Here is a 25,595-nt window from a genome sequence, read left to right as displayed (position 1 = left end):
GAGTCTCTGGTACCTGTAGTTGGTAGAGTCTCTGGTACCTGTAGTTGGTAGAGTCTCTGGTACCTTTAGTTGGTAGAGTCTCTAGTACCTGTAGTTGGTAGAGTCTCTAGTACCTGTAGTTGGTAGAGTCTCTAGTACCTGTAGTTGGTAGAGTCTCTGTCTCTAGTACCTGTAGTTGGTAGAGTCTCTGTCTGTAGTACCTGTAGTTGGTAGAGTCTCTGTCTCCAGTACCTGTAGTTGGTAGTCTCTGTCTCTAGTACCTGTAGTTGGTAGAGTCTCTGGTACCTGTAGTTGGTAGAGTCTCTGGTACCTGTAGTTGGTAGAGTCTCTGGTACCTGTATTTGGTAGAGTCTCTAGTACCTGTAGTTGGTAGAGTCTCTGGTACCTGTAGTTGGTAGAGTCTCTAGTACCTGTAGTTGGTAGAGTCTCTAGTACCTGTAGTTGGTAGAGTCTCTGGTACCTGTAGTTGGTAGAGTCTCTGGTACCTGTAGTTGGTAGAGTCTCTGTCTCTAGTACCTGTAGTTGGTAGAGTCTCTGGTACCTGTAGTTGGTAGAGTCTCTGTCTCTAGTACCTGTAGTTGGTAGAGTCTCTAGTACCTGTAGTTGGTAGAGTCTCTGGTACCTGTAGTTGGTAGAGTCTCTGTCTCTAGTACCTGTAGTTGGTAGAGTCTCTAGTACCTGTAGTTGGTAGAGTCTCTAGTACCTGTAGTTGGTAGAGTCTCTAGTACCTGTAGTTGGTAGAGTCTCTGGTACCTGTAGTTGGTAGAGTCTCTGGTACCTGTAGTTGGTAGAGTCTCTGTCTCTAGTACCTGTAGTTGGTAGAGTCTCTGGTACCTGTAGTTGGTAGAGTCTTTGTCTCTAGTACCTGTAGTTGGTAGAGTCTCTAGTACCTGTAGTTGGTAGAGTCTCTAGTACCTGTAGTTGGTAGAGTCTCTGGTACCTGTAGTTGGGAGAGTCTCTAGTACCTGTAGTTGGTAGAGTCTCTAGTACCTGTAGTTGGTAGAGTCTCTGTCTCTAGTACCTGTAGTTGTTAGAGTCTCTGTCTCTAGTACCTGTAGTTGGTATAGTCTTTGTATCTAGTACCTGTAGTTGGTATATTCTCTGGTACCTGTAGTTGGTAGAGTCTCTGGTACCGGTAGTTGGTAGAGTCTCTGGTACCTGTAGTTGGTAGAGTCTCTGTCTCTAGTACCTGTAGTTGGTAGAGTCTCTAGTACCTGTAGTTGGTAGAGTCTTTGTCTCTAGTACCTGTAGTTGGTAGAGTCTTTGTCTCTAGTACCTGTAGTTGGTAGAGTCTCTGGTACCTGTAGTTGGTAGAGTCTCTGGTACCTGTAGTTGGTAGAGTCTCTGGTACCTTTAGTTGGTAGAGTCTCTAGTACCTGTAGTTGGTAGAGTCTCTAGTACCTGTAGTTGGTAGAGTCTCTAGTACCTGTAGTTGGTAGAGTCTCTGTCTCTAGTACCTGTAGTTGGTAGAGTCTCTGTCTCTAGTACCTGTAGTTGGTAGAGTCTCTGTCTCCAGTACCTGTAGTTGGTAGTCTCTGTCTCTAGTACCTGTAGTTGGTAGAGTCTCTGGTACCTGTAGTTGGTAGAGTCTCTGGTACCTGTAGTTGGTAGAGTCTCTGGTACCTGTATTTGGTAGAGTCTCTAGTACCTGTAGTTGGTAGAGTCTCTGGTACCTGTAGTTGGTAGAGTCTCTAGTACCTGTAGTTGGTAGAGTCTCTAGTACCTGTAGTTGGTAGAGTCTCTGGTACCTGTAGTTGGTAGAGTCTCTGGTACCTGTAGTTGGTAGAGTCTCTGTCTCTAGTACCTGTAGTTGGTAGAGTCTCTGGTACCTGTAGTTGGTAGAGTCTCTGTCTCTAGTACCTGTAGTTGGTAGAGTCTCTGGTACCTGTAGTTGGTAGAGTCTCTGGTACCTGTAGTTGGTAGAGTCTCTGTCTCTAGTACCTGTAGTTGGTAGAGTCTCTGGTACCTGTAGTTGGTAGAGTCTTTGTCTCTAGTACCTGTAGTTGGTAGAGTCTCTAGTACCTGTAGTTGGTAGAGTCTCTAGTACCTGTAGTTGGTAGAGTCTCTGGTACCTGTAGTTGGGAGAGTCTCTAGTACCTGTAGTTGGTAGAGTCTCTAGTACCTGTAGTTGGTAGAGTCTCTGTCTCTAGTACCTGTAGTTGTTAGAGTCTCTGTCTCTAGTACCTGTAGTTGGTATAGTCTTTGTATCTAGTACCTGTAGTTGGTATATTCTCTGGTACCTGTAGTTGGTAGAGTCTCTGGTACCTGTAGTTGGTAGAGTCTCTGGTACCTGTAGTTGGTAGAGTCTCTGGTACCTGTAGTTGGTAGAGTCTCTGTCTCTAGTACCTGTAGTTGTTAGAGTCTCTGGTACCTGTAGTTGGTAGAGTCTCTGGTACCTGTAGTTGGTAGAGTCTCTGGTACCTGTAGTTGGTAGAGTCTCTGTCTCTAGTACCTGTAGTTGGTAGAGTCTTTGTCTCTAGTACCTGTAGTTGGTAGAGTCTCTAGTACCTGTAGTTGGTAGAGTCTCTAGTGTCTGTAGTTGGTAGAGTCTCTGGTACCTGTAGTTGGTAGAGTCTCTGGTACCTGTAGTTGGTAGAGTCTCTGGTACCTGTAGTTGGTAGAGTCTCTGGTACCTGTAGTTGGTAGAGTCTCTGGCACCTGTAGTTGGTAGAGTCTCTGGCACCTGTAGTTGGTAGAGTCTCTGGTACCTGTAGTTGGTTGAGTCTCTGGTACCTGTAGTTGGTAGAGTCTCTGGTACCTGTAGTTGGTAGAGTCTCTGGTACCTGTAGTTGGTAGAGTCTATGGTACCTGTAGTTGGTAGAGTCTCTGTCTCTAGTACCTGTAGTTGGTAGAGTCTCTAGTACCTGTAGTTGGTAGAGTCTCTGGTACCTGTAGTTGGTAGAGTCTCTGGTACCTGTAGTTGGTAGAGTCTCTGGTACCTGTAGTTGGTAGAGTCTCTGGTACCTTTAGTTGGTAGAGTCTCTAGTACCTGTAGTTGGTAGAGTCTCTAGTACCTGTAGTTGGTAGAGTCTCTAGTACCTGTAGTTGGTAGAGTCTCTGTCTCTAGTACCTGTAGTTGGTAGAGTCTCTGTCTCTAGTACCTGTAGTTGGTAGAGTCTCTGTCTCCAGTACCTGTAGTTGGTAGTCTCTGTCTCTAGTACCTGTAGTTGGTAGAGTCTCTGGTACCTGTAGTTGGTAGAGTCTCTGGTACCTGTAGTTGGTAGAGTCTCTGGTACCTGTATTTGGTAGAGTCTCTAGTACCTGTAGTTGGTAGAGTCTCTGGTACCTGTAGTTGGTAGAGTCTCTAGTACCTGTAGTTGGTAGAGTCTCTAGTACCTGTAGTTGGTAGAGTCTCTGGTACCTGTAGTTGGTAGAGTCTCTGGTACCTGTAGTTGGTAGAGTCTCTGTCTCTAGTACCTGTAGTTGGTAGAGTCTCTGGTACCTGTAGTTGGTAGAGTCTCTGTCTCTAGTACCTGTAGTTGGTAGAGTCTCTAGTACCTGTAGTTGGTAGAGTCTCTGGTACCTGTAGTTGGTAGAGTCTCTGTCTCTAGTACCTGTAGTTGGTAGAGTCTCTAGTACCTGTAGTTGGTAGAGTCTCTAGTACCTGTAGTTGGTAGAGTCTCTAGTACCTGTAGTTGGTAGAGTCTCTAGTACCTGTAGTTGGTAGAGTCCCTGTAGCAGAGTCTTCCCAGAGCGGGTCACCTCCTCCAGAAGGTTCTCTCTGCGGATCACGTTCAGAACCTCAGCCAGGAACAGGTTCTTAGACGGGTCACCCATCCACGTGTTAAAGATACGGTAGGCCTGGGAAAGAAAACACACACAGCCATAATAAGGTTATACATTGTACACGTAAACAAAGTGTGTGTGCATGTCTGTGTCCTGTGTGTGTGTGTCCTGTGTGTGTGTGTTACCTTGTCTGCCTGCAGCTCATCTTTATGGTAAAAACCTCCAGTGAGCATCTTCTTGCTGAAGGAGACGATGTCAGCGGGGTCGTCCATCCCCCAGTGTTCATGAGCCCAGAACTTCCCGGTAGCTCCTCCACCTGTCTGCACCTCATCCACATGGAACGCACTGCCATGCTGAGAGAGGGGAGAGGAGGGGAGGATGTTTTGTTCCTTCCATGATTGATGGATGGACTTTATTTCAGTGTCACCCCAGACTACCATGTGTTAAGGCTGGGCGATATGACGATATATATCGTGTGATGATAGACGTTTTTCTATCGTTTTATATTATGCTCTATCGTTTATTTCATTGTGTCGCAAATCACACTATTTACGGCAATATTTTTAGTCAATTGGACGACGCTTTGCGTTGTGTAAGGAAATTTGCTACACAAACAAACATGAAAGAAAGTGAATGTGACACAGAGCACAGAGACACGGAGCTCGTAAGTAAAAGAGGGCCTCATGGACGTGGTTTGGGTATGAAAAGTCTGACAAGGACCAGAAAACCATCCACTACTAAATATGCCGCAGGCCGGTCCCGACAACAAGCTCAAACACCACTAACCTCCTTTACCACCTAAACAAGAATCATGTGAAACAGTACGGAGAGAGTCTACGGATGAGACCCAAAAACGTACAGTCGAGTGCCATATGGTGTGACGCGGGGAAAAGCCTCTTGCAACGTCTGAGTCAGGGGGTTTGTTTTGAGCACTCGGCTGTACGTTTTTGGGTCTCATCCGTAGACTCTCTCCGTACTGTTTCACATGATTCTTGTTTAGGTGGTAAAGGAGGTTAGTGGTGTTTGAGGCCCTCTTTTACTTACGAGCTCCGTGTCTCTGTGCTCTGTGTCACATTCACTTTCTTTCATATACATATATACACACACACACACACACACATATACATACATATATATATAATATTTATTTATTTATTTATTAGGCCTATATTTATTTAGTTTGCAACTATAGTTGAAGTGTTTTCTATATACCTTTTTAGATTTTATACATTAATATTTTGTTACATGCTTAATTGAAAATTTGCACAAAGGTTGTAAATAAAAGGAGAAATAATCAAATATGAGTCAGTACCTTTTATTTGTTGAGTTTAATTCAAAATGTAATAAGAAATAGGCCTTTAACATGTGGCCATTTTATATAAACTATTTATTCAATGAATTTACAGAAAATGTGCTATATCGTGATATGTATCGTTATCGGGATATGAAATGTACTAAATCGGGATATGAGATTTTGGCCATATTGCCCAGCCCTACCTTGTTAATGACTCTCATCCCCTCCCTCCCTCTCCAGACTACAGTGGCTTGTGAAAGTATTCACCCTCGGCATTTTTCCTATTTTGTTGCCTTACAACCTGGAATTAAAATCGATTTTGGAGTTTGTATCATTTGATTTACACAACATGCCTACCACTTTGAAGATGCAAAATATTTCTCATTGTGAAACAGACAAGAAATAAGACAAACTGAAAACTTGAACGTGCATAACTATTCACCCCCCCAAAATCAATACTTTGTAGAGGCACCTTTTGCAGTAATTACAGCTGCAAGGTCTTGGGGTATGTCTCCATAAGCTTAGCACATCTAGCCACTGGGATTTTTGCACATTCTTCAAGGCAAAACTGCTCCAGCTCCTTCAAGTTGGATGTGTTCTGCTGGTGTACAGCAATCTTTGTCATACCACAGATTCTCAATTGGATTGAGGTCTGGGCTTTGACTAGGCCATTCCAAGACATTTAAATGTTTCTCCTTAAACCACTCGAGTGTTGCTTTAGCAGTATGCTTAGGGTCATTGTCCTGCTGGAAGGTGAACCTCCGTCCCAGTCTCAAATCTCTGGAAGACTGAAACAGGTTTTCCTCAAGGATTTCCCTGTATTTAGCGCCCTCCATCATTCCTTCAATTCTGACCAGTTTCCCAGTCCCTGCCAATGAAAAACACCCCCACAGTGTGCTGTCACCATCATGCTTCACTGTGGGGATGGTATTCTCGGGGTGATGAGAGGTGTTGGGTTTGCGCCAGAAATAGCATTTTCCTTGATGGCCAAAAATCTCAATTATAGTTTAATCTGACCAGAATACCTTCTTCCATATGTTTGGGGAGGCTCCCACATGCCTTTTGGCGAACACCAAACGCGTTTGCTTATTTTTTTCTTTAAGCAATGGCTTTTTTTCTGGCCACTCTTCCGTAAAGCCCAGCTCTGTGGAGTGTACAGCTTAAAGTGGTCCTATGGATAGATACTCCAATCTCCGCTGTGGAGGTTTGCAGCTCCTTCAGGGTTCTCTTTGGTCTCTTTGTTGCCTCTCTGATTAATTCCCTCCTTGCCTGGTCCGTGGGTTTTGGTGGGCGGCCCTCTCTTGGCAGGTTTGTTGTGGTGCCATATTCTTTTCATTTTTTAATAAATCAAAACAAATTGATTTATATAGCCCTTCTTACATCAGCTGATATCTCAAAGTGCTGTACAGAAACCCAGCCTAAAACCCCAAACAGCAAGTTATGCAGGTGTAGAAGCACAGATAATAATGGATTTAATGGTGCTCCGTGGGATGTTCAAAGTTTCTGATATTTTTTTATAACCCAACCCTGATCTGTACTTCTCCACAACTTTGTCCCTGACCTGTTTGGAGAGCTCCTTGGTCTTCATGGTGCCGCTTGCTTGGTGGTGCCCCTTGCTTAGTGGGACCTTTCAGAACAGGTGTATATACACTGAGATCATGTGACAGATCATGTGACACTTAGATTGCACACAGGTGGACTTTATTTAACTAATTATGTGACTTCTGAAGGTAATTGGTTGCACCAGATCTTATTTAGGGACTTCATAGCAAAGGGGGTGAATACATATGCACGCACCACTTTTCTATTTTTTTTACTTTTTTGAAACAAGTCGTTTTTTTTCATTTCACTTCACCAATTTGGATTATTTTGTGTATGTCCATTACATGAAATCCAAATAAAAATCCATTTAAATTACAGGTTGTAATGCAACAAAATAGGAAAAAATGCCAAGGGGGGTGAATACTTTTGCAAGGCATTGTACCTTGTATATGACTCTCACCCCTCCCTCCCTCTCCAGACTACCTTGTGTATGACTCTCCCCCCTCCACACTCTCCTCCCTCTCTCTCCAGCCAACCTTGCGTGCGATGTTCCGTAGCTTCTTGAAGAAGTCCGGTGTTGCGTGGTTGTCTCCTCCCTCAGCCTGGATGGGTTCAATCACTATCCCAGCCACCGGCCGGCCCTTCTGACGCCACTGGACTATCAGGTCCTCTACCTGGTGTGTACACACACACACACACACACACACACACACACACACACACACACACACACACACACACACACACACACACACACACACACACACACACACACACACACACACACACACACACACACACACACACACACACACACACACACACACACACACACACACACACACACACACACACACACACACACACACACACACGTCAAAATACCAGCAGCGGTTTGAGGCACTCGCCACGATCCAAGCCACCCCAGTCTGTGGCCAATTTGTGACCAAGATCAGAAACCAGGAAGCATTGGTGCACTGTGCTTTTTGAGAGCCCACAGGTACAGCCTATAGCCTATGATTTTGTTTGTTAGTTTGTTTGCTACGGGGTAGGCCCACCAGGTTGATTTACGTAGCCTAAGTTGTGTGTAGAATGCTTTTCTACATTTGTTTGGCTGGGTCTTGAGAATCAGTCAGCTACAATCACAGTAACCTACCTATATTTACTCTGTTTCTGACAGAGTCTGTTTTTGACCCAGAGACCCATAGGGCAGTGCCTACATTGGCCCAGCGTTGTCCGGGTTAGGGAAGGGTTTGGCCGGCAGGGATGTTCTTATCCCATCGCGCTCTAGCGACTCCTGTGGCGGGCCGGGCGCAATGCACACTGACACGGTCGCCAGGTGCACTGTGTTTCCTCCGACACATTGGTGCTTCTGGGTTAAGTGGGCATTGTGTCAAGAAGCAGTGCGGCTTGGCTGGGTTGTGTTTTGGAGGACGCACGGCTCTCGACCTTCGCCTCTCCAGGGTCCGTACGGGAGTTGCAGCGATGAGACAAGACTGTAACTACCGATTGGATACCATGAAATTGGGGAGAAAAATAACGGGAGAACAGGGTGTCTTTTAATGAACTCAAATTGAACAAGAAAGTTTTGTGAAAATGAAAAAGTGATAATGGTGTAAAGTAATAAAGGAAAACAGTAATGTCTCGAGGTCTGGACTTGTTTACAACATCTTATTATACAGTCATTGACTTTATTGCTAGAAATATGCCTACCATAGATTTTTAGGCTAACAAATGCTAACGAATGCTAACAACTGATATCGAATATGCTAACAACTGATATCGAATATGCTAACAACTGATATCGAATATGCTAACAACTGATATCGAATATGCTAACAACTGATAACGAATGCTAACAACTGATAACGAATGCTAACAAGTAAATGTTATCTTTTATATGAAACATAGCCAAACTTAGAATGGCGTATGATTCACAGTGGGTTTAGATACGCGGGCAATTTATAATCCACAGCGCTATCCATGGTACTGAATCTCCGCTACAGCGGATCGGTTTGATTAGCGGAGAATCAGATATGTTCCCTCTGTCAAAATCACCACAACAAGAGAAATAAAAAAACTGCCACAACCTTCCCTGATTCCCCCGATAGCCAGGTGTAAGGAGAGAGAAAAGGACCAAGCTTCATCTTTCAGTTAAAGGTAGGCTAAAATAAATAGAATTTTCACTAGACTGTAATAACCTCATCATATTTTACTAGTCGGCCAACAGTGGTTCATAGACCTACATTAAAACTAGACTAAACCAGTCATACAACAGTGGTTCATAGACCTACATTAAAACTAGACTAAACCAGTCATACAACAGTGGTTCATAGACCTACATTAAAACTAGACTAAACCAGTCATACAACAGTGGTTCATAGACCTACATTAAAACTAGACTAAACCAGTCATACAACAGTGGTTCATAGACCTACATTAAAACTAGACTAAACCAGTCATACAACAGTGGTTCATAGACCTACATTAAAACTAGAGTAAACCAGTCATACAACAGTGGTTCATAGACCTACATTAAAACTAGACTAAACCAGTCATACAACAGTGGTTCATAGACCTACATTAAAACTAGACTAAACCAGTCATACAACAGTGGTTCATAGACCTACATTAAAACTAGACTAAACCAGTCATACAACAGTGGTTCATAGACCTACATTAAAACTAGACTAAACCAGTCATACAACAGTGGTTCATTGACCTACATTAAAACTAGACTAAACCAGTCATACAACAGTGGTTCATAGACCTACATTAAAACTAGACTAAACCAGTCATACAACAGTGGTTCATAGACCTACATTAAAACTAGACTAAACCAGTCATCAACAGTGGTTCATAGACCTACATTAAAACTAGACTAAACCAGTCATACAACAGTGGTTCATAGACCTACATTAAAACTAGACTAAACCAGTCATACAACAGTGGTTCATAGACCTACATTAAAACTAGTCTATACCAGACAGTAGTTCATAGACCTACATTAGAACTAGTCTATACCAGTCAGTGGTTCATAGACCTACATTAGAACTAGTCTATACCAGTCAGTGGTTCATAGACCTACATTAAAACTATCAACCAAATAGTGTGGTGACTTCAATAGAACTTTGAGATTGATTCAATTGAATCAATGTGTCTATTTCTCCATTTACAGTGGTATAATTATGTGTCTATTTCTCCATTTACAGTGGTATAATTATGTGTCTATTTCTCCATTTACAGTGGTATAATCATGTCTTTCTCCATTTACAGTGGTATAATTATGTGTCTATTTCTCCATTTACAGTGGTATAATCATGTCTTTCTCCATTTACAGTGGTATAATTATGTGTCTATTTCTCCATTTACAGTGGTATAATCATGTCTTTCTCCATTTACAGTGGTATAATCATGTCTTTCTCCATTTACAGTGGTATAATCATGTCTTTCTCCATTTACAGTGGTATAATCATGTCTTTCTCCATTTACAGTGGTATAATCATGTCTTTCTCCATTTACAGTGGTATAATTATGTCAGATTTGTTTTTGGGCTGGTATTATACGCTTTTAAAATAGCACTTCCAGTTTGAAAGGGAATACTGGAAAATTGGTAGATTCTCAGGAAAATATTAAATCCTAACACACACACACACACACACACACACACACACACACACCTCCTCCAGGCAGCGGGCCTCTTCCTGTGCGTTCTCCCGTTTGAACTCCTCCAGAGGGTACTTCAGTTTAGGGAAGGGAGCGATCGGCCAATCAAATGACGGCACATCCAGCTTGTGGATGGCCTTGGAGTGCGTCGTTGCCAAGCAACCTGAAAACAGATCAGACATGGTGAGTTGTTGTTTTTAAGGAGTGGGGCAGTCCTACCCTCGTTCGAGCATCCTGATCCTGCGAGGTTACATTGTTACGCTACCGTAAAACTAAACGAGACCGCAGGATGGTGGATCTTAACTGACTTGCTTAGTTAAATAAAGGTTCAATAAAAAAATATAAAAACATCAGGATAGGGCAGTCCTCAGGATGGTGGATAGGGTAGGGAAGTCCTCAGGATGGTGGACCTGGAAGCCCTCAGAATGGTGGACCTGGAAGCCCTCAGAATGGTGGACCTGGAAGCCCTCAGAATGGTGGACCTGGAAGCCCTCAGAATGGTGGACCTGGAAGCCCTCAGAATGGTGGACCTGGAAGCCCTCAGAATGGTGGACCTGGAAGCCCTCAGAATGGTGGACCTGGAAGCCCTCAGAATGGTGGACCTGGAAGCCCTCAGAATGGTGGACCTGGAAGCCCTCAGAATGGTGGACCTGGAAGCCCTCAGAATGGTGGACCTGGAAGCCCTCAGAATGGTGGACCTGGAAGCCCTCAGAATGGTGGACCTGGAAGCCCTCAGAATGGTGGACCAGGAAGCCCCCAGAATGGTGGACCAGGAAGCCCCCAGAATGGTGGATAGAGCAGTCCTCAGAATGGTGGATCAGGATAGAGCAGTCCTCAGAATGGTGGATCAGGATAGAGCAGTCCTCAGAATGGTGGATCAGGATAGAGCTGTCCTCAGAATGGTGGATCAGGATAGAGCTGTCCTCAGAATGGTGGATCAGGATAGAGCTGTCCTCAGAATGGTGGATCAGGATAGAGCTGTCCTCAGAATGGTGGATCAGGATAGAGCTGTCCTCAGAATGGTGGATCAGGATAGAGCTGTCCTCAGAATGGTGGATCAGGATAGAGCTGTCCTCAGAATGGTGGATCAGGATAGAGCTGTCCTCAGAATGGTGGATCAGGATAGAGCTGTCCTCAGAATGGTGGATCAGGATAGAGCAGTCCTCAGAATGGTGGATCAGGATAGAGCAGTCCTCAGAATGGTGGATCAGGATAGAGCAGTCCTCAGAATGTCGACTGGCTCACATCTGGGTTATGTGGAGCTGTCAGTCTTTGTCAGGCTTAAGGCTTTTCAGGAGCCTGTTGATGTCCTTGGGGTTTGAATGGGTCTCGATAGAGCAGCTAGAGGAAAACTCCATACATGGAGCAAGAGTCTTTTGCATCTTGTAGGTGGCATTTCTGTGCAAAAGCCTCACAGAACACTTCTGCTCTGTCCCATGCAGTGAGGTGTGTTACGTCGTGGTGTATGATGACAGGGATATCAGAGTTAGCAGCTCTTCCAGAGAGGGAGTTGACAAGCCTCCACCATCTCTTGCTGCTTAGGGTGTTATCAGTGAGTTCCTTTGTGAGTTTGATATCACGGTTCCTTCTAGCTTGCTTCTCAGTCTGGTTGAATGTGTCTGGCCTGGGAAAACTTCTGCTTGTTGGCGGCATTTTCTTTTTTTAGCTGTTGGGGAAGAAAAAGCGACATTTCTTCATCCATGCTGCTCTCTTGGTCTTTCATCAAACCATACTTTTCCCCCAGGCTTTCTGGTGACAGTTCTGCTAGGGATGAATTGCTCCATGGCATCATGGGTGATGTCAGTGATCTAGTTATACATCTTCTCCGTATCTTCCTCAGAGAAGACTTTCTGCCAGTCAGTGGATGTGATAAAGCCTGGCATTCCCCAGTAGCTGGCTTTGTTGTATTGTCACACTTTCCTCTTGTAAGTATTGTCTCTGTATACAGGCAGATCAAGCTTTACTAGGACAGGGTTGTGGTCAGAGGTGCCCAGGTTGGTGAGTGTTGTAGACACAGTCGGAAGGTCAGTCATGATGTGGTCCAGGATTTGATCTCCTCTGGTTGGAGTAACCACAATCTGTTGTAGGCCTAAGCAGCTTGCAAGCTGTCGGGCCCAGCAACCAGCATGACAGTTGTTTGGCTACCCAGCCAGTCTTCATGGTGGACATTGAAGTCGCCCGCCAGCATGACAGAATGTGCACCAAACTCTGTCATTTTGGGTTTCAGTGTCTAGGTCTATAAAACAGCTCCTATGAGCAGCTTCTGGGAGTGTAAGGTGACTAGAAGACATGTCTTTTGGGTCTTTGTGGGTCTCATGGTGGATGGAGATTTCTTGCAACTGCAATGCTGATGAGTCAGGTCTGTTATTTTACTTTCATTCAACAATAAGACGTGTAATAATATTTAACCTTACTGACCCATTGTCCTGCCATGAAATCCACCCATAAACGACAGGATGCTGAGGTCTGGACAGCCAGGGCTCTGGGAGAGAGAGAACAAGGGAGAGAGGAGAGAGAGGGAGAACAAGGGAGAACAAGGGAGAGAGAGAGAATTAGAGTGAGAGAGTGTTTTTAGTGTGGCTACTAAAGAATAGTCAAGAGGAACGTGATGATGAACACCGGTCATGGCCTGCTCTGATTCTCCGCACCTTACACACACACACACACACACACACACACACACACACAGATTATACTGCTCAGTTTATACACTGCCCCTCATCCCCTCCTTCCCAAATACATGTGTAAATACTGGACTATAAATTGTTCCTTCCTGTATTATACTGATATTAAAATGTTTATTCTACTGAGACATTTACTTTATGTTCCTAGTCATATCTTTTAAAAGTTCTTATTGTTGTTGCATTGTCCAGAAGGAACCTGCCAGTAAGCATTTAATTGGACAATGTGTACCATGTGTATCCCGTACACACGACTAATAAAACAGATTTCACCCACCTGGTTGATCATACAGGAGCTCATGTCTTCATCAGAGGGGATGTTGTGGCCTCTCTCCTTATTCTGAGACAGACAGACAGACAGACAGACAGACAGACAGACAGACAGACAGACAGACAGACAGACAGACAGACAGACAGACAGACAGACAGACAGACTACTATGTTTCTATTGTGTCCAGTCGTATTCAATACATTTAGTAAATATATTGACTGTATAATATGTATTGTCTCAGCTAAACATGGTAGTGTTTCATCTATCTATCTATCTATCTATCTATCTATCTATCTATCTATTATAATATATATATATATATATATATATATATACACATACACACTACTCAAAAAAATAAAGGGAACATTAAAATAACACATCCTAGATCTGAATGAATGAAATAATCTTAAATACTTTTTGTCTTTACATAGTTGAATGTGCTGACAACAAAATCACACAAAAATAATCAATGGAAATCCAATTTATCAACCCATGGAGGTCTGGATTTGGAGTCACACTCAAAATTAAAGTGGAAAACCACACTACAGGCTGATCCAACTTTGATGTAATGTCCTTAAAACAAGTCAAAATGAGGCTCAGTAGTGTGTGTGGCCTCCACGTGCCTGTATGCCCTCCCTACAACGCCTGGGCATGCTCCTGATGAGGTGGCGGATAGTATCCTGAGGGATCTCCTCCCAGACCTGGACTAAAGCATCCGCCAACTCCTGGACAGTCTGTGGTGCAACGTGGCGTTGGTGGATGGAGCGAGACATGATGTCCCAGATGTGCTCAATTGGATTCAGGTCTGGGGAACGGGCGGGCCAGTCCATAGCATCAATGCCTTCCTCTTGCAGGAACTGCTGACACACTCCAGCCACATGAGGTCTAGCATTGTCTTGCATTAGGAGGAACCCAGGGCCAACCGCACCAGCATATGGTCTCACAAGGGGTCTGAGGATCTCATCTCGGTACCTAATGGCAGTCAGGCTACCTCTGGCGAGCACAGAGGGCTGTGCGGCCCCCCAAAGAAATTCCACCCCACACCATGACTGACCCACTGCCAAACTGGTCATGCTGGAGGATGTTGCAGGCAGCAGAACGTTCTCCACGGCGTCTCCAGACTCTGTCACGTCTGTCACGTGCTCAGTGTGAACCTGCTTTCATCTGTGAAGAGTACAGGGCGCCAGTGGCGAATTTGCCAATCTTGGTGTTCTCTGGCAAATGCCAAACGTCCTGCACGGTGTTGGGCTGTAAGCACAACCCCCACCTGTGGACGTCGGGCCCTCATACCACAGACACATGCACATTTGTGGCCTGCTGGAGGTCATTTTGCAGGGCTCTGGCAGTGCTCCTCCTGCTCCTCCTTGCACAAAGGCGGAGGTAGCGGTCCTGCTGCTGGGTTGTTGCCCTCCTACGGCCTCCTCCACGTCTCCTGATGTGCTGGCCTGTCTCCTGGTAGTGCCTCCATGCTCTGGACACTACGCTGACAGACACAGCAAACCTTCTTGCCACAGCTCGCATTGATGTGCCATCCTGGATGAGCTGCACTACCTGAGCCACTTGTGTGGGTTGTAGACTCCGTCTCATGCTACCACTAGAGTGAAATCACCGCCAGCATTCAAAAGTGACCAAAACATCAGCCAGGAAGCATAGGAACTGAGAAGTGCTCTGTGGTCACCACCTGCAGAACCACTCCTTTATTGGGGGTGTCTTGCTAATTGTCTATAATTTCCACCTGTTGTCTATTCCATTTGTACAACAGCATGTGAAATTTATTGTCAATCAGTGTTGCTTCCTAAGTGGACAGTTTGATTTCACAGAAGTGTGATTGACTTGGAGTTACATTGTGTTATTTAAGTGTTCCATTTATTTTTTTGAGCAGTGTATATTCTGCTTATACTGACTAGATATTGTGTATATAAATATATACACTGAGTGTACAAAACATTAAGAACACCTTCCTAATATTGAGTTGCACCTCCTTTTGCCCTCAGAACAGCCTCAATTGGTCGGGGCATGAACTCTACAAGGTGTTGAAAGCGTTCCACAGGGATGGATTCTGGCCCATGTTGACTCCAATGCTTCCCACAGTTGTGTCAAGTTGGCTGGATGTCCTTTGGGTGGTGGACCATTCTTGGTACACACAGGGAAACTGTTGAGTGTGAAAAACTCAGCAGCGTTGCAGTTCTTGACACAATCCGGTGCACCTGGCATCTACTGCCATATCCCGTTCAAAGGCACTTAAATCTTTTGTCTTGTCCTCTGAATAGCACACATACAATATCCATGTCTCAATTGTCTCAAGGCTTAAAAACACTTATTTAACCTGCCTCCTCCCCTTCATCTACACTGATTGAAGTGGATTTAACAAGTGACATCAATAAGGGATCATAGCTTTCACCTGGATTCACCTGGTCAGTCTATGTCATGTATAACACATGTATTACACCTGGTCAGGCTATGTCATGTATTACACCTGGTCAGTCTATGTCATGTATTACACCTGGTCAGTCTATGTCATGTATGTCATGCATAACACCTGGTCAATCTATGTCATGTATTACACCTGGTCAGTCTATGTCATGTATTACACCTGGTCAGTCTATGTCATGTATGTCATGCATAACACCTGGTCAATCTATGTCATGTATAACACCTGGTCAGTCTATGTCATGTATAACACCTGGTCAGTCAATGTCATGTATAACACCTGGTCAGTCTATGTCATGTATAACACCTGGTCAGTCTATGTCATGTATAACACCTGGTCAGTCTATGTCATGTATTACACCTGGTCAGTCTATGTCATGTATTACACCTGGTCAGTCTATGTCATGTATTACACCTGGTCAGTCTATGTCATGTATGTCATGCATAACACCTGGTCAATCTATGTCATGTATTACACCTGGTCAGTCTATGTCATGTATTACACCTGGTCAGTCTATGTCATGTATAACACCTGGTCAGTCTATGTCATGTATAACACCTGGTCAGTCTATGTCATGTATAACACCTTGTCAGTCTATGTCATGTATTACACCTGGTCAGTCTATGTCATGTATGTCATGCATAACACCTGGTCAATCTATGTCAAGTATTACCCCTGGTCAGTCTATGTCATGTATTACACCTGGTCAGTCTATGTCATGTATTACACCTGGTCAGTCTATGTCATGTATTACACCTGGTCAGTCTATGTCATGTATGTCATGCATAACACCTGGTCAATCTATGTCATGTATTACACCTGGTCAGTCTATGTCATGTATTACACCTGGTCAGTCTATGTCATGTATAACACCTGGTCAGTCTATGTCATGTATAACACCTGGTCAGTCTATGTCATGTATTACACCTGGTCAGTCTATGTCATGTATTACACCTGGTCAGTCTATGTCATGTATGTCATGCATAACACCTGGTCAATCTATGTCATGTATAACACCTGGTCAGTCTATGTCATGTATTACACCTGGTCAGTCTATGTCATGTATTACACCTGGTCAGTCTATGTCATGTATGTCATGCATAACACCTGGTCAGTCTATGTCATGTATAACACCTTGTCAGTCTATGTCATGTATTACACCTGGTCAGTCTATGTCATGTATGTCATGCATAACACCTGGTCAATCTATGTCAAGTATTACCCCTGGTCAGTCTATGTCATGTATTACACCTGGTCAGTCTATGTCATGTATTACACCTGGTCAGTCTATGTCATGTATTACACCTGGTCAGTCTATGTCATGTATGTCATGCATAACACCTGGTCAATCTATGTCATGTATTACACCTGGTCAGTCTATGTCATGTATTACACCTGGTCAGTCTATGTCATGTATGTCATGCATAACACCTGGTCAATCTATGTCATGTATAACACCTGGTCAGTCAATGTCATGTATAACACCTGGTCAGTCTATGTCATGTATAACACCTGGTCAGTCAATGTCATGTATAACACCTGGTCAGTCTATGTCATGCATAACACCTGGTCAGTCTATGTCATGTATAACACCTGGTCAATCTATGTCATGTATAACACCTGGTCAGTCAATGTCATGTATAACACCTGGTCAGTCAATGTCATGTATAACACCTGGTCAGTCAATGTCATGTATAACACCTGGTCAGTCAATGTCATGTATAACACCTGGTCAGTCAATGTCATGTACAACACCTGGTCAGTCAATGTCATGTATAACACCTGGTCAGTCAATGTCATGTATAACACCTGGTCAGTCTATGTCATGTATAACACCTGGTCAGTCTATGTCATGTATAACACCTGGTCAGTCTATGTCATGTATAACACCTGGTCAGTCTATGTCATGTATAACACCTGGTCAGTCTATGTCATGTATTACACCTGGTCAGTCTATGTCATGTATGTCATGCATAACACCTGGTCAATCTATGTCATGTATTACACCTGGTCAGTCTATGTCATGTATTACACCTGGTCAGTCTATGTCATGTATGTCATGCATAACACCTGGTCAATCTATGTCATGTATAACACCTATCTTATACATAGGTCAGTCTATGTCATGTATGCCATGTATAACACCTGGTCAGTCTATGTCATGTATGTCATGTATAACACCTGGTCAGTCTATGTCATGTATGTCATGTATAACACCTGGTCAGTCTATGTCATGTATGTCATGTATAACACCTGGTCAGTCTGTCACACTTTGTGAAATCAGCTGATATAAAAAAGAGCTTTAGAAATATATTTGATTGAAAGAGCAGGTGTTCTTAATGTTTTGTACACTCAGTGTATGTACTCACTCTGTACCAGATGAACATGGCTTTATATGCATTCTCATTGGAGCAGGATCCACAGGCCATGGTCTGAACACGGCTCATACCACTAGGAGCAACCTGGACAGAGGAGAAAAGGAGAAGTGGGGAGGAGAGAGAAGGAGCATTTTGGATGGTATCCAGTCAGAAGGATTGCACAATCCACAAAATGGAGGAAGTCAGTCTACAGCGGTGGGGTCCAGCTAGAATCCCTTCACTAGTTAATTTCTGGTCTTTCAGTAAAGGATCCAGTGTATTCAACGTGTGTGTGGCACTCACTGAGAGAAGGCTTTCCGCCAGCTTTTCCGGAAAGTTCTCGGGTGGCATGATCCCAAGAGCTGGCCTGTTCACAAACGCACTCTGAGAGGAAGGGAGAAAGAGGTAAACATGGGGAACTAAGCAGGACTGTCAGATAAACCTGGGGAGAGATGTTCAACTCCAATGTCTTCTGATTGGTTTTCAATAACAGTTAGTGCTGAGAGATTCCATTTCGTTAGGTTTTTTCTGTGAGCTCATAGAGAGCAGTTACTTCGCAAGGTATCTCTACCTGAAAATACATGATCTAAGTGATTGATAGTTGGTATTCAGCAGTCATAAAGCCTTATTTACTATGAAGAAATACTAAAATAGTGATTTTGTCAGACAGCAGAGACAGCAGCTCTATAGAGATGAGATGATGACTTGGAATGAGATAATAAAGTCATCAAATTAAACTAATGTAATATACACAACAGCTGAAATATTCTATTAAAGTAAAGTGAATAAGTGATGGTTAATAAGTGATAAGCAGTAATGAACAGTCACTAGCATCATGGGACTTTTCTAAAAAATATATTCTGTGTTACAGCATTCAACCCACATAACGCATTCCCTCCCTCCCTCCCTCCCTCCCTCCCTCCCCCCTCCCTCCCTCCCTCCCTCCCTCCCTCCCTCCCTCCCTCCCTCCCTCCCTCCCCTACCTCCCTCCCTCCCTCCCTCTACCTCCCTACCTACCTACCATATTGTTGGGGTTGGACATCACTTTAATGAGTGAGGGATGGTTATATCCTGAAAGAGAAAAATTACAATTCGTGTTACCACTTCATTATAACTAAACCATTTTAACCCAATGGAGTCAAATACAAGCTATAACCTAACCAACTATTGTAGTGTAGAAGACTGATTCCCACTGATGTAGCATATGAAACACAACAGTGTTTGACTGTACTATCAGCCTTATATAAAGATCTGCATAGCAGTTCCAGTTCCCACCACTAGGGGCCAGTACGAGAAGATGGAACCCCTCAGACACCAGGGCCTGTTTCCACAAAGAGTCTCAAAGTAGGAGTGCTGATCTAGGATCTGTCTATCTCAGGGCTCTCCAACTCTGTTCCTGGAGAGATACCCTCCTGAAACCTCTCCAGGAACAGATACCCTCCTGAAACCTCTCCAGGAACAGATACCCTCCTGAAACCTCTCCAGGTAACAGATACCCTCCTGAAACCTCTCCAGGTAACAGATACCCTCCTGAAACCTCTCCAGGTAACAGATACCCTCCTGAAACCTCTCCAGGAACAGATACCCTCCTGAAACCTCTCCAGGAACAGATACCCTCCTGAAACCTCTCCAGGAACAGATACCCTCCTGAAACCTCTCCAGGTAACAGATACCCTCCTGAAACCTCTCCAGGAACAGATGCCCTCCTGAAACCTCTCCATGTAACAGATACCCTCCTGAAACCTCTCCAGGTAACAGATACCCTCCTGAAACCTCTCCAGGAACAGATACCCTCCTGAAACCTCTCCAGGTAACAGATACCCTCCTGAAACCTCTCCAGGAACAGATACCCTCCTGAAACCTCTCCAGGTAACAGATACCCTCCTGAAACCTCTCCAGGAACAGATGCCCTCCTGAAACCTCTCCAGGTAACAGATACCCTCCTGAAACCTCTCCAGGTAACAGATACCCTCCTGAAACCTCTCCAGGAACAGATACCCTCCTGAAACCTCTCCAGGTAACAGATACCCTCCTGAAACCTCTCCAGGAACAGATACCCTCCTGAAACCTCTCCAGGTAACAGATACCCTCCTGAAACCTCTCCAGGAACAGATGCCCTCCTGAAACCTCTCCAGGTAACAGATACCCTCCTGAAACCTCTCCAGGTAACAGATACCCTCCTGAAACCTCTCCAGGAACAGATACCCTCCTGAAACCTCTCCAGGTAACAGATACCCTCCTGAAACCTCTCCAGGTAACAGATACCCTCCTGAAACCTCTCCAGGTAACAGATACCCTCCTGAAACCTCTCCAGGAACAGATACCCTCCTGAAACCTCTCCAGGTAACAGATACCCTCCTGAAACCTCTCCAGGTAACAGATACCCTCCTGAAACCTCTCCAGGTAACAGATACCCTCCTGAAACCTCTCCAGGAACAGATACCCTCCTGAAACCTCTCCAGGTAACAGATACCCTCCTGAAACCTCTCCAGGTAACAGATACCCTCCTGAAACCTCTCCAGGAACAGATACCCTCCTGAAACCTCTCCAGGAACAGATACCCTCCTGAAACCTCTCCAGGAACAGATACCCTCCTGAAACCTCTCCAGGAACAGATAGCCTCCTGAAACCTCTCCAGGTAACAGATACCCTCCTGAAACCTCTCCAGGAACAGATACCCTCCTGAAACCTCTCCAGGAACAGATACCCTCCTGAAACCTCTCCAGGAACAGATAGCCTCCTGAAACCTCTCCAGGAACAGATACCCTCCTGAAACCTCTCCAGGAACAGATACCCTCCTGAAACCTCTCCAGGAACAGATACCCTCCTGAAACCTCTCCAGGTAACAGATACCCTCCTGAAACCTCTCCAGGAACAGATACCCTCCTGAAACCTCTCCAGGAACAGATACCCTCCTGAAACCTCTCCAGGAACAGATACCCTCCTGAAACCTCTCCAGGAACAGATACCCTCCTGAAACCTCTCCAGGAACAGATACCCTCCTGAAACCTCTCCAGGAACAGATACCCTCCTGAAACCTCTCCAGGTAACAGATACCCTCCTGAAACCTCTCCAGGAACAGATACCCTCCTGAAACCTCTCCAGGAACAGATACCCTCCTGAAACCTCTCCAGGAACAGATACCCTCCTGAAACCTCTCCAGGAACAGATACCCTCCTGAAACCTCTCCAGGAACAGATACCCTCCTGAAACCTCTCCAGGAACAGATACCCTCCTGAAACCTCTCCAGGAACAGATACCCTCCTGAAACCTCTCCAGGAACAGATACCCTCCTGAAACCTCTCCAGGAACAGATACCCTCCTGAAACCTCTCCAGGAACAGATACCCTCCTGAAACCTCTCCAGGTAACAGATACCCTCCTGAAACCTCTCCAGGAACAGATAGCCTCCCGAAACCTCTCCAGGTAACAGATACCCTCCTGAAACCTCTCCAGGAACAGATACCCTCCTGAAACCTCTCCAGGTAACAGATACCCTCCCGAAACAGGGTTGGGGAGCCCTGGTTGATATATTCTTAATGATCCTGGATCAGCAGTCTTACTCTGAGGCACTTTGTGGATACGGGCCCTGAAGTTATAGAGCCCCATCATCCTAACCTACCACTTCCCAACACACCTGGGTTCAAATACTATTTGATATTTTCCGAATTCCGCAGGGTTTTTGTATTTTTGAGCCATTCTATTGGTCCATTAAAGCCAGGCCACCGCAATCAAACGAAGAAAATGTATATAAAATAGTATTTGAACCCAGGTCAGTTAACACAAAGAATGTATAATCTGGGTGAAAAACATGTGGTTCTCTATGACAGCTGTTTTAGCCAGAAAAACTAGACAACATGACATGCAGCCTGGCTTCATACCCAGATACTAGCATGAGGATTTCAAGCTTAGTTTAGAGCGAGGCAGCAAGGCAGGTAATACCATGGTTGCTCATTGAAGGTTGTGATTGTGTGTGTGTGATTTGTGTGTGTGTGTGTGGTGTGTACTTTGACGGAAAGTGCACCGGGTGTATAGCCAAGGGCTGTGTGTGTTTGGTCCAATACAGTGTGTGTGATCTCTGCCTCATGGCTTTATCTTAGTATTCCAGACCACTGTTACGCCTCAGAGAGAGACAGAGAGAAAGAACGAGAGGGAGAGAGAGAGAGAAATTGAGAGAGCGAGAGAGAGAGAGCGAGAAAGGGAGAGAAATTGAGAGAGGCAGAGAAATTGAGAGAGACAGAAATTGAGAGAGACAGAAATTGAGAGAGGGAGAGAAATTGAGAGAGAGAGAGAGAGAAATTGAGAGAGAGAGAGAGAGAGACAGAGGGGTGGGGTTATAACAGGTCTTGTGATTATTTGAGAGGAAACTCAGACAGTGAATGAGAGGATTTATTTTAAATGGTTATGTAATTGCATTGGTCCAGGGCAGGGACCTGTGTGTGAGTGGCCTGTGACAGGGTGAGTCATTGACCTGTCTCCATGCAGTCTGTTAGACAGAAACTGATTGGATAATATTAATAATAAATACTGTCAAACGCCACCACAATGTCCTGTCCTGGTAAGCCTGGCCTCTGTGGCTGTGTGTGTGGGTCTATCTTCTGTGTGTATGTGTGTGTGCGTGCCTGTGTGTTAAACGCACCATCTCCCCTCTTATTAAGCTGTCGCTGAGTTGTCACAGCGAGTTTACATCAGGACATGCTTCTGGTAACCTTAGCAACCAGGGCTATGTGTTACTATGGCAGCATTAGTCCCTGAGAGAGAGAGAGAGAACACCATCACTTTATCACTAACCCTACTGTAGATCCCTGTCCTGTCTGACTGGACCACAACACTTTATCACTAACCCTACTGTAGATCCCTGTCCTGTCTGACTGGACCACAACACTTTATCACTAACCCTACTGTAGATCCCTGTCCTGTCTGACTGGACCACAACACTTTATCACTAACCCTACTGTAGATCCCTGTCCTGTCTGACTGGACCACAACACTTTATCACTAACCCTACTGTAGATCACTGTCCTGTCTGACTGGACCACAACACTTTATCACTAACCCTACTGTAGATCACTGTCCTGTCTGACTGGACCACAACACTTTATCACTAACCCTACTGTAGATCACTGTCCTGTCTGACCACAACACTTTATCACTAACCCTACTGTAGATCACTGTCCTGTCTGACTGGACCACAACACTTTATCACTAACCCTACTGTAGATCACTGTCCTGTCTGACTGGACCACAACACTTTATCATTAACCCTACTGTAGATCCCTGTCCTGTCTGACTGGACCACAACACTTTATCACTAACCCATTGTAGATCCCTGTCCTGTCTGACTGGACCACAACACTTTATCACTAACCCTACTGTAGATCCCTGTCCTGTCTGACTGGACCACAACACTTTATCACTAACCCTACTGTAGATCCCTGTCCTGTCTGACTGGACCACAACACTTTACCACTAACCCTACTGTAGATCCCTGTCCTGTCTGACTGGACCACAACACTTTACCAATAACCCTACTGTAGATCACTGTCCTGTCTGACTGGACCACAACACTTTACCACTAACCCTACTGTAGATCCCTGTCCTGTCTGACTGGACCACAACACTTTATCACTAACCATAACCAGTGGGGTAGTGGAGGGTAAACGCTGTTAAAAACATTTTTAATTTGGAGCAAGCAGTTACTCACCTACAGCAGAAAAATGCATTGAAAAAATACAGGCCGTTACTTGATTTACCATGAATAGGGAACAGAGTTGATGTTTACTACATCACTGGCCTTAACCAGCATGTAATCTGGTCCTCAACCTGCTAACTCCTACAGCATGTAATCTGGTCCTCAACCTGCTAACTCCTACTGCATGTAATCTGGTCCTCAACCTGCTAACTCCTACTGCATGTAATCTGGTCCTCAACCTGCTAACTCCTACAGCATGTAATCTGGTCCTCAACCTGCTAACTCCTACAGCATGTAATCTGGTCCTCAACCTGCTAACTCCTACAGCATGTAATCTGGTCCTCAACCTGCTAACTCCTACTGCATGTAATCTGGTCCTCAACCTGCTAACTCCTACAGCATGTAATCTGGTCCTCAACCTGCTAACTCCTACTGCATGTAATCTGGTCCTCAACCTGCTAACTCCTACTGCATGTAATCTGGTCCTCAACCTGCTAACTCCTACAGCATGTAATCTGGTCCTCAACCTGCTAACTCCTACTGCATGTAATCTGGTCCTCAACCTGCTAACTCCTACAGCATGTAATCTGGTCCTCAACCGGCTAACTCCTACTGCATGTAATCTGGTCCTCAACCTGCTAACTCCTACAGCATGTAATCTGGTCCTCAACCTGCTAACTCCTACTGCATGTAATCTGGTCCTCAACCTGCTAACTCCTACTGCATGTAATCTGGTCCTCAACCTGCTAACTCCTACAGCATGTAATCTGGTCCTCAACCTGCTAACTCCTACAGCATGTAATCTGGTCCTCAACCTGCTAACTCCTACAGCATGCAATCTGGTCCTCAACCTGCTAACTCCTACAGCATGTAATCTGGTCCTCAACCTGCTAACTCCTACAGCATCTATTGATATCTGTATTGTGCCAATGTTGCCGTTAGTTATATGATAACTATATATCTCCTTTAAATCTTAATCCACCTTCTCTCTGGGTAGAATGTACCTCTCCTGTTCTATTATAGTCCTAGTCAGAGAGATTCTCAACTAGAATAGCTACATTGTGTCCTTCCTCCACTTCCTGACAGTTCCCTTAGAACATTCTACAGTGATGTTATGAAACCTAAGTTAATAGGAGACATACTGTAGATACACATTTACATCATTAATGTCTACATGGAAATCCATCAGGAAAAAGTCAAATATGCCACACGCACGCACACACACACGCACGCACACAGTTATCCTCATAAACCAGATAGGACATGAATAAGTCAGTCCCTGAACAGATGGTTTCTCTCTCAGTCTCAGATAAGATGTCCAGAGTCCTAGAAACACTTCACACGCCCTAAATGGCTCCCTATTCCCTACATAGCGCTCTGGTCAAAAGTAGTGCACTATAAATGGCTCCCTATTCCCTACATAGCGCTCTGGTCAAAAGTAGTGCACTATAAATGGCTCCCTATTCCCTACATAGCGCTCTGGTCAAAAGTAGTGCACTATAAATGGCTCCCTATTCCCTACATAGTGCTCTGGTCAAAAGTAGTGCACTATAAAGGGAAAAGGGAGCCATTTGGGACACAAACACTATCAATCCATTAAAGTGCAGAGCAGCGTCCAGTCCTCCATTGACCTTCCCACATTTTGTTACGTTACAGCCTAATTCCAAAACTGGTTCAATATCTTTTCCCCCATCATTGATCTACACACATACCCCATAATGATAACCTGTTTTTACTTTAACTTTTTTTGCTAATTTATTATAAATAAAAAACTTAAAAATCACATTTACATAAGTTTTCAGACCCTTTACTCAGTACTTTGTTGAAGCGCCTTTGGCAGCGATTACAGCCTTGAGTCTTCTTGGGTATGATGCTACAAGCTTGGCACACCTGTTTTTAGGGCGTTTCTCCCATTCTGCTCTGCTGATCCTCT

The 25,595-nt window shown here is 44.5% G+C and overlaps 1 protein-coding gene across 1 annotated transcript in view; it reads right to left on the bottom strand.

Annotated features, from left to right (window-relative positions):
- The window catches only part of LOC106602007 (4-aminobutyrate aminotransferase, mitochondrial), a 63,518-nt gene that overhangs the window by 8,079 nt on the left and 29,844 nt on the right, over positions 1 to 25,595 (bottom strand). Inside the window, exons 6-14 of the mRNA XM_045715929.1 lie at positions 18,993 to 19,042; positions 18,275 to 18,355; positions 17,984 to 18,076; positions 13,187 to 13,249; positions 12,647 to 12,710; positions 10,243 to 10,391; positions 7,099 to 7,236; positions 3,912 to 4,079; positions 3,655 to 3,801 (exon numbers count right to left, since the gene is read on the bottom strand). Of these exons, the coding sequence (XP_045571885.1) occupies positions 3,655 to 3,801; positions 3,912 to 4,079; positions 7,099 to 7,236; positions 10,243 to 10,391; positions 12,647 to 12,710; positions 13,187 to 13,249; positions 17,984 to 18,076; positions 18,275 to 18,355; positions 18,993 to 19,042 (953 nt within the window). The remainder of the gene's footprint in view (positions 1 to 3,654; positions 3,802 to 3,911; positions 4,080 to 7,098; positions 7,237 to 10,242; positions 10,392 to 12,646; positions 12,711 to 13,186; positions 13,250 to 17,983; positions 18,077 to 18,274; positions 18,356 to 18,992; positions 19,043 to 25,595) is intronic.

This window comes from Salmo salar, chromosome ssa03 (assembly GCF_905237065.1).
Source record: "Salmo salar chromosome ssa03, Ssal_v3.1, whole genome shotgun sequence".
NCBI lineage: Eukaryota > Metazoa > Chordata > Actinopteri > Salmoniformes > Salmonidae > Salmo > Salmo salar.
This window is presented reverse-complemented; position numbering and strand designations above follow the sequence as displayed.